The 9,653-nt window shown below is 40.8% G+C and overlaps 1 protein-coding gene across 1 annotated transcript in view; it reads left to right on the forward strand.

Annotated features, from left to right (window-relative positions):
• PGM2 (phosphoglucomutase 2) overlaps nucleotides 1-9,204 on the forward strand; it is a 60,253-nt gene extending 51,049 nt beyond the window's left edge. Inside the window, exons 12-14 of the mRNA XM_006876208.1 lie at nucleotides 1,012-1,201; nucleotides 2,455-2,588; nucleotides 9,102-9,204. Of these exons, the coding sequence (XP_006876270.1) occupies nucleotides 1,012-1,201; nucleotides 2,455-2,588; nucleotides 9,102-9,204 (427 nt within the window). The remainder of the gene's footprint in view (nucleotides 1-1,011; nucleotides 1,202-2,454; nucleotides 2,589-9,101) is intronic.
• The last annotated feature ends 449 nt before the right edge of the window (nucleotides 9,205-9,653 follow it).

The following is a 9,653-nucleotide window of genomic DNA, read 5'->3' on the forward strand; positions in this document are numbered from 1 at the left end:
GGTATTCTGTGTTGTTGTTGGCGGAGCTCTATGCTATACGTCCACCCGATCCACCATCTTGTTTGTTCTCAGGAAACATTCTTAAATCTGCTTATGAGTTGTTTTTTACGTTTGCTCTTTTGATTAGTTCTGCCAGGCAATTTCTGTAAAAGCACCAAAGTCTAAAATTAATTGGGGCTTTTAGAATCTATTATTCCTTTCCAAGCAAAATTTTGAACAATAAAGTCTTCCGAACATGGGTGACCCATGATTTGACAGATTTTTGTAAGGAATTCAGTAAATGTGTCTCTTCTTGAATGTGATTTACTGGTGGATTCTGAGTGGAAACATTTGGTGAGTGAGCCGTTAGAGAGTCAGGACTGTAGCGGAGTTCTTTAGATACAGGGTCACTATGAGTCAGAACCAACTCGCCGGCACTTAAACCACAACAGCATTCTTGGTCAGTCGCATTGCCATGAGCACAAATGTCTCTTGCTGAAGGTGTGTATACAAGGAAGTCGGAGATTATGTTTAATAATGTACCAAAAATAAGGAATTTTGGTAGATTAGGGTCAGCAACTTTTTCTGTAGAAGACTTGTTGTTAAGTGCCATGGGGTCAGTTCCAACTCATAGCGACCCTATACAGTGTTTCTGAGAAGTGGCTGGTAGTATTGAACCATTGACCTTGTCATTAGCAGTCCAGTCCTTATCCTACAGTGCCACAGTAAATATTTAGACCTGAGGACCATTCTGTTTTGTACCCATCATTCAACCATGCCTTTGCAGTACAAAGCCACCAGAGGCAATATGTAACAGGAACGGGCATGGCATGGTTGTATTCTATTAAAACTGTAACTCACAAAAACAGGTGGGGCACCAGGTAGTCATTTGTTATCCACGGGGCAATTTGTCAAACCTTTTGTTTTTTGTTTTTTTTAATGCTAACAAATTCCTTTGGAGCTAGTTAAGATTATTTGTTTCACAGGATACTTTGTTCCTTGTTTTGTATGGATTTGTATTTGTTTTGATAGGTATGGCTACCATATTACCAAAGCTTCATATTTTATCTGCCATGATCCAGGCACTATTAAAAAGTTATTTGAAGAACTTAGAAATTACGATGGGAAGAATAATTATCCAAAAACTTGCGGCAGATTTGAAATTTCAGGTATCCGGGATCTTACAACTGGTTATGATGACAACCAACCTGACAAAAAGGCTGTGAGTAAGATTTAGTCTTTTCTTATAGTCAAGATTTTTTCATATTTAATGTTTGTGCATATGTATTTATACACAACCATTAAAAGGTGAAATTGTCCAGTTTTAGTAACTCTCTTTGTAAAGGGCCGGCATTTCTTTTGCCTTAAAATAAAATTTTAGCTTCCCATGTAACACTCTTTATTTTTAAAAGCTTTCATTGTGTATTAAATGAGTGAAGGCTTAGAGGGAAGATCACCGTTTTCACATTGAGCAAATCATTGTAATGATTACAATCCTTTCAGGCACCTTAGCCAACAGTACTTACCTCTGTAACCCTTTTTTCTAGCGTACACATCCCACATTGTTAATATAGATTCATGTGAATGTCCAAAGGGCACATTTTGCAAGCCAGCCTCCTGTCCTCAGGCACACGGCTTTTCTCCGTCCATGGGCCTATAGTCCTTTGCTACGCTTGTCTCTCTATGCCATCACCTCTGCCACCACTTCTGTTGTTACCACTATTCTGCTCTTCTGGTCAGGATCCTTCGCTTCTCTCATGTTCTTCCCTCTTGATAGTACTTGGGTCCCCTGTTTCTGAAACGACAGAGTAACTGCTCCCCCTTTGGTTGCACCTTTTCTTCATTTACAGGTGTGACAATCCCCATTAGAGCTGAAAACAGTTAACTTTTAATTGTATCATAAAGGTTTATCCCCACCCCCATTACCTGACCCATCTGGACAAGAGGAGAACTATTCAGTTAGGTTTCTGTCTTACTCCCTGTGTTCTGACACTGAGCACCCTCATGAAAGCTTGTAAGCCACTGCATCCCATTGTAGCCCCCCAGTTTGGGTAGCCAAAGTCTAAGTTACTTGTCGCTATCAGCCCAGTGTACTGAGTGAGGAAACCTGCTTTATCCTTGATACGGAGACTCCTTCCCGATTTGATTGGAATTTTCAGCAGCCTTATCCTTAATCAAAGGTCTGGTTGATCAGGTTGTAGCGGTTTACACTTGCTCCCTTATCTTCATCTGGTCGAATTCTGGGCAGCAAGCCATGAATAAGGTTTACTCTTATCAACTGAACTCGTCTCTGAAAAATACATGAAGTTGATTGAGTTATTTATTCATATAATGAATTAAAGCTGATTGTAGGCATTAATTATATTTGTTTAACATTTACTTTCCTGTTTATGCAGTGGGTGATATTAATTGTATCAGAATACTTTCTAAAGATGTATTATATAAATATCTAACATGTGGAAATTAATTCCCTAGGTTCTCCCTACTAGTAAAAGCAGCCAAATGATCACCTTTACCTTTACTAATGGGGGTGTGGCCACCATGCGGACCAGCGGGACAGAACCCAAAATAAAGTACTACGCAGAGCTGTGTGCCCCTCCTGGAAACAGGTATGGGTTTAATGGCAGTGGGTAGGGTTTTATAACTTCAGCTTCCAAAGTGATTATTTTCAGAGGCTAAGTAAAGAGTTTCCAATATGCCAATTAATTAGAGATGCTGCTTCAATACCAACCAGCAGCAATATTTGTGAATGATGGTGACAGCTGCTTGAAGCATCCAAGGACAAGATGGTTTACTTCGTCTTGTAGGAAACTGCTATTCCTCTAGTCTCTGCTAACTTTCTTGGTGGAGTCCTGGTGTGAGGCTGTAGGATAAGAACTGGACTGATAATAGTAAGGTTGGTTGCTCAAACCCTTAAAAATCCTGTACAGAGTCGCTATGAGTCAGAACCGACTGCAAGGCACAACAGCTTTCTTTGAATGGGAATGGCTCATGCCTAATTTCACTAATAGTGCGTGTTGTTTTTAAGCGCCATCAAGTCACTTCCGACTCATTCAACCCTGCATAGGGCTTCCAAGGAGCCGCTGGTGGGTTTAAACTGCCGATCTTGCAGTTCAAACCGACCTTGTAGTACAGTGCGTTATCCTACAGCACCACACCAAGATTCCCACGAATAGTATTCGGTTTTTTGGTTGTTTTTTTGTGAATAATTTAAGGCTAGCACCAATGAATATCTGTGTTTTTCTCCTGTAGTCTTCTATGTGTCTGATTTATTAGGTGCCGTCGAGTTGGTTCTGACTGATAGTGACCTTGTGCACAACAGAACCAAACAGTGCCTGATCCTTTGCCTTCTTCACAATTGTTGTTATGTTTGAGCCCTTGGTTGCTGCTAACATGTTAGTCCATCTTGTTAGGGTCTTCCTCCTTTTCAGTGACCCCTTCAGTTTACTAACCATGATAGCGTTCTCCAAGGACTGATCCTTCCTGACAACATGTCCATAGTAATCCATTCCATATGGGTACCTACCAGGCACAGGTCTTATGGACCCCAGGGAGGAAAAAGAGTCCTTGCTGTCAAAGAACTGGTGACCCGGTAGCTTCAGAGCCACATTTCTGTGACCTTAGTGAAGGGTTTGATTTAGTCACTTTGCAACAGCATGACCTTTAAACTTTAACAGCTGTGGTGCATGTAGTTACCACGTGTAAATGTGACACTTTATCCCTGTCTGGTACTCAGCTAACCAACACTTACCAATTCTGAATATTGGTGAGAACTAAGGGGGGAAAAAATGTAAGATGAATTAAGCCAACACTGCCCAGTAGAAATAATACGTGAGCCACATACTTGGTTTGACATTTTTATTAACTGTGTTTTTTAGAAACAAAAATATGTGAAATTAATACTAATAAATTTTATTGGTGAGTATATAAAAAGCTCATCATTATGTGATATATATATATAAACTATTGAGATCTGTATCTTTTTCACATTAAAACTTTTCTTCACCCTATTGCAATTTGAATGCTAATCTTTCATCAGAAATATTTGGTCTATAGTTAGATTTCGTGGAGTCTTCATATGGTGCTACAGGTTTAATGCACTGGACTACAAGGTTGGTTCCAGCCAGTCCTCAGAAACCCTATACAGGGTCAGTGGGTCGGAAGCTACTCTATGGCACTTAACAACAACAACATTTAAATCTCATAAAATTTACAATTGAAAAGGTGAATTTTGAGACCCAAGTTGTGTTCTAACCCAAGTCTTCCAATAACTGAATCAAGAGTTGGTTTTTGTATTTCAACTTCAACTAACTGAGGTGAAATGTTTAAAATTCAGTTCCTCTGTTGTAGTAGCGACATGTCCAGGACTCAGTAGCCACAGTGACTACCTTAGTAGAAAGCACAGCCCTTAGTTGTTCCCACATGTACGAGTACACAGCAAAGCTTTGCTCATAGAAAGATTTTTCCTCCTTATAATCAAATTTGTGTTGTGTGAATATAGAGCAGAGGAAAATTTCCAGGTACCTTAAACTGGCAAACCTGAAGCAGATGCAGCAAGTTGAGAGTCGTGAAGGAAGAATTTAATAAAGTCAGACATTCCTTAGGCAGGAGAAGTGCCTGCTGTAGCAAAGAAGGAAATATTTGACAAAAATTAAATGCGACCAAAAGAAGTTTAAAAATCTACCACTCCAAGAGTTTTATCAGAAAGGAAGTAGTGTCCCCTGTCTCAGCTGTGTCTAAGCATCCTGAGTAACAGTCATGATTAATGTTCCAAATGTCACGGTGTTCAAGTCTTGGTACTATTTAACACATAGATTCCCATTCAAAACCTCTCGTGCTTAAAGGACAAAAATGCAACTATTAAAGTAAATTGAACATTATATGAAACAGCTCATTTTCTAAAAGCTCTGGATTGCCAAAATTTTCTTGTAGTGTAAAATGTGCATGGTAAGTGGTTTGCTTCTATATTGAGTCTGATTTTTCCATTGGCATCTGTTTGTATTTCTTATTATCACTTAGTATTTTCATATTTCTTTGCCTCATTCATTCAGAAACAAATAGGCCTTAGTTTAACTTCTTGTTAAATGCTGTTGAGTTGGTGCCCACTCATAGTGACACTGTATAGGTTTTCCGAGGAGCAGCTGGTGAGTTCGAACCGCTGACCTGTGGTTCAAACCAACCTTGTGTCTGGTGCTTATCCTACAGCACCACACCCGGACTTAATTTACTTAAGGGTGTGTTTTCTATATATACTTATCCTTTCCTTTTCATTGGACTCGTGGTGTGGCACGGTAGGATAAGCAACTGCAAGGTTGACAGTTCAAGTTCACCAGAAACTCCTTGCAAAGCCTATACAGGTTCACTATGAGTCAGAACCAACTCGATGGCACTTTAACAAGAACAGTCCTGAAAAAATGTACTGTAACATTTCAGAAAACTCTCTTTTAGGATAATACAACTTAATGTTAAGGATCTCTGGTTTTTTTATGTTTTATATGGGTTAGTGAGTGAACTTCAAATACTAATCTACAGATTGTTGGAAGTACTTTGGGAATGATTCTTTGTATTATATTCACCGAGATGCTTGTGTGAAATGGACCATTAGGCATTAGGTCAGCTCACAGGTGACCTAATTATTAGGCCAAGGCTCAAAGGAAGCTCCCGCTTGCTAATGGTCTAGCGGTGGCTAAGGTTTCCTTATAACCTGATAACCTGAAATGTAGTTGTAAAGTGTCATTGAGTTGGTTTTGACTGTTGTTGTTAGGTACCGTCCAGTCAGTTCTGCCTCATAGACCTTATTATTATGTACAACAGAACCAAACACTGCCTAGTCCTGGGCCATCCTCACTGTCCTTGCTACGCTGCTGCCACTGGGCCAGTCCATGTCATTGGGTGTTTCCTTCTTTTTTGTTGACCCTCCACTTTACCAGGCACGATGTCCTTCTCCAGGGACTGGTTCTTCCTGATAATATAACTCATAGCAACCCTTTAGAGGGTTTCTGAGGAGTGACTTGTGGGTTTGAACTTCCGACCTTGCGTTTAACTGTCCAGTCACCACAGGGATAAAGGAGTTCCTGGTATAGCACTGTAGAATAAGCACTAGACTGCTAACCACAAAGTCAGTGGTTCAAACCCACCAGCTGCTAAGCGTTGGAAGCAACTTGATGACACTTACCAGCAACAACAGTGGGGCTAAAAGTAATTATAATAAGAAATGTTGTTGTTGTTAAGTGCCGTTGAGTCGGTTCCGACCCATAGCGACCCTGTACAGGGTTTCCGAGGGTGTAAATATTTACGGGAGCAGATAGCCTCATTTTTCTCCCGCGGAACCGCTGGTAGTTTCGAACTGCTAACCTTGTGGTTCACAGCCCGATTCGTAACCACTACGCTATCCATTGCAATCAGTGAATTCTGACTCATAGGATCTCTTTAGGACGAAGTCTACTGTCCCAGAGAACATCCAGGGTTCTGACTCATAGTGACCCTGAATAGGATATCGGAGGCTGTAAACCTTTACAGGAGCAGAAAACCTCATCTTTCTCCCCCAGAGTGCCTGGTAGAGTTGAACCGTTGATAATCCACCAGCTGTTCCATGAGAGAAAAATGAGGTTGTCTGCTCCCTCAAAAATTTAGGTCCCGGAAACTCTGTGGAAAGTTACAGTGAGTCTGAATTAACCAGATGGCAGTGGGTTTGGTTTTTGGTAATTTACAGATCGGAAACTGCCCCATCTTCTCCTGTAAAGTGACTGGTTGGTTAAAACTACCAACATGTCAGTACGCAGCCAAGCACTTAACCACGGTGCCACCAGGCTCCTAATTAGGATAGTAGCTACGTATATTGAGGACTTTGGGCCAAGGTCTGTGCTCAGTTGCTTTGTAGAGTTTGTCTTAATCTACACAACAGCTCTCTTGAGAAGGTAAATGTTTTGAGGAATCTGGGGCTCAGAGAGGCTCAGATACTTGCCCAAGGGCACACAGCTAATAGAGCCCCAGTTAACACCCATGGTAAAGTTGATTCTTTCTGTTATTCTGTTTAGCTATTGCAATGCAAAATGATCTTAACTTGTTACAAGGGCTATCTTTCCAATTAAAATAAAGTTGGCACTATTAAAAATCAAGTCATAAAAAGTCTAAAGTGAAGGATTTCTTTTTTTTAAGTCAGCTTTTCAACTTTCATTACTTAACAGCCCTGGTGTGGCTTTGGAGGTTAATGCACTGGGCTGCAAAGTTGGATTGAACCACAAGATTGGTAGTTCAAGCTCACCAGCTACTAGACAGGGGTCAGAACTGATTCGACGGCACTTTAACAACAACAATAGCAACATGGTAGGCAAGTAGCCTGGCAGGTACATAAGCTGCTGAGAAACTTGAATACATGTCAGTTTTACTCAATATTTACTTTCTAATTATCTGCATGGAGTCCTGGTGTGGTGCTGTGGGCTAATGCGTTGGACTGCAAAGTTGGTGGTTCAAGCTCACCAGCTGCTCCTTGGAAACCCTATCCAGAGTCACTATGGGTCGGAACCGACACGACGGCACTAAACAATAGCAACAACTGGAGTCCTGGTGTGGCGCTGTAGTATAAGCACTGGACCGCAAGGTCAGCAGTTCAAATCCATCAGCCAGTCCTTTGAACTCCTATACAGGATCTCTAGGAGTCAGAACTAACTTGGCAACACTTAACAAGAACAGTTGTCTACATATAAATGTTTCCCACATGCTTGAAAACTTGATTTCCTTAGGAGTATCTGTGTCCCTGTTGTTGCTAGCAACTCCATGTTAACGAAACACTGCTCTGTCTTGCTTCACCCATTGATGCGTTGAGATCAGACCATTGTGATCCATGGAGTTTTCAGAAGTACATTACCTGGCCTGTCCTCTTTGTCCATTGTAGTTGTGAAGTTCCACTAACCTGCTCAACATCAGAGCAACACAGACTGTCACAGTGGTAACTGGGTGGTTACTGGGCATGAGGTGCATAGTCCAGGAATCAAACCCAGGTCTCCCGCATGGTAGGCGAAAATTCCAATGTTAAAGTGCCATCGAGTCTCTTCTGACCCATAGCAACCCTGTATAGGGTTTCCGAGGAGCAGCTGATGAGCTTGAACCACGAACCTTGCAGTTGAAACAACTTTGCAGTCTGGCATATTAACCCACAGCGCCCCACCAGGACTCCCAGTCTAGCTCCTTGGTGTTGCTGTTAAGTACCATCGAGTCAATTCTGACCCGTAGTGACCCTGCATAGGGTTTCTGAGGCTGTAAATATCCCATGGAACAGCTGATAGTTTCGAACTGCTGACCTTGAGATTCACAGTCCAGTTCGTAACCACTCTGATAGCTTCTTGTTTATACTTTAGTTGTGCCCCTTTAGCCCTGGAGGTGGAATGATAAAGACCAACCCCACTGGGTCTGAGTGTGTGGCTGCAGTCCATACAGGCTGCTCCGCCTCTCCTCTGACCATTGGAGGAAGATTGTACAGACAAGTCTGCAGTTGAGCTTTCTAGTAGTTTAACAGCAAGCAGGATTAGGAACATTCCTGTCCCAGGAGACAGAACTCAGCAGAGACATCTTGTTTTTAAAAGATCAACAGGATTTAATAACAACTGGAGTCGTCAAAGTTTTCTCTGTCCTGTTAAGTACAAACAGTGCAGATCTTTTAGCCATACTAGGGCAAGCATGGTGTTTCTTCAAGATTCTTATGAGAAGAGCAAAGGAATGATTTTGTTAATAGTACAGACCTTGAAAAAAAAAAAAAAAACTTTAGGGAAAAATCAAGCAAGTTGTCTCATGGGGTTTGGGTCTAAATCAACAGATGCATTCCAGTGTTTCCTTCATCAGGGTTGTGTTTTCTCTGATTTAACCTTGCTATGGAGTCCTGGTATGGCACTGTGGGCTAATGCATCAGACTGCTAACTCGTTTGAACTGCAAGGTTAGTGGTTCAAGCTCACCAGCTGCTCCTTGGAAACCCTATACAGGGTTGCTGTGGGTCGGAATCGATTCAACAGCACTTAACAACAACAACAACATTGAGGTTAAATTTCAATGTTACTTAATGAATACACTGAGCAATTAGAAAATGCTTTGGCATTTTGATGTGGAATTTTTTGTCTTTATTTTTCAGTGATCCTGGGCACCTGAAGAAGGAACTAGATGAACTGGTCAGTGCTATTGAAGAACATTTTTTCCAGCCCCAGAAGTATAACCTGCAGCCAAAGGCCGATTAAAAGATTCCATCCTGGGACTAGATGAAATGTACCTACCATTCAGCTGAACTTGAGTTGTTAAGCAGTGTTTATAGGACCAGTAATTTAGTATGTTACTATAAGTATTTATGTTCTTTTAATACATTCACATTCCTTGTTTTACATTTGATTTTTAAAATAGATAAGAGAAAATGGCCAAACCTACATTCTGACTGAAAGGTTGAACGTGGTATATTTTCAACAACAGCAACAAGATCAATAAAATTTAGGAAAAGTATATTTTGCATTTAATTTTTTTTAAGGGTTGAACCTGGGTATTTTCTGAATTAAAAAAACAAAATTTAGATGAAGCTTTCAAAAATAACTAACCTTGGAAAACAGTATTGTGATTAACATGCCTTAATTTGCATAGCTCTCAAATGTATTGCGGGCTCTATAATTCTTTTTATGTGTAATTGAAATAACACAGA

Source organism: Chrysochloris asiatica, unplaced genomic scaffold (genome assembly GCF_000296735.1).
Source record: "Chrysochloris asiatica unplaced genomic scaffold, ChrAsi1.0 scaffold00364, whole genome shotgun sequence".
In the NCBI taxonomy this organism is placed as follows: domain Eukaryota; kingdom Metazoa; phylum Chordata; class Mammalia; order Afrosoricida; family Chrysochloridae; genus Chrysochloris; species Chrysochloris asiatica.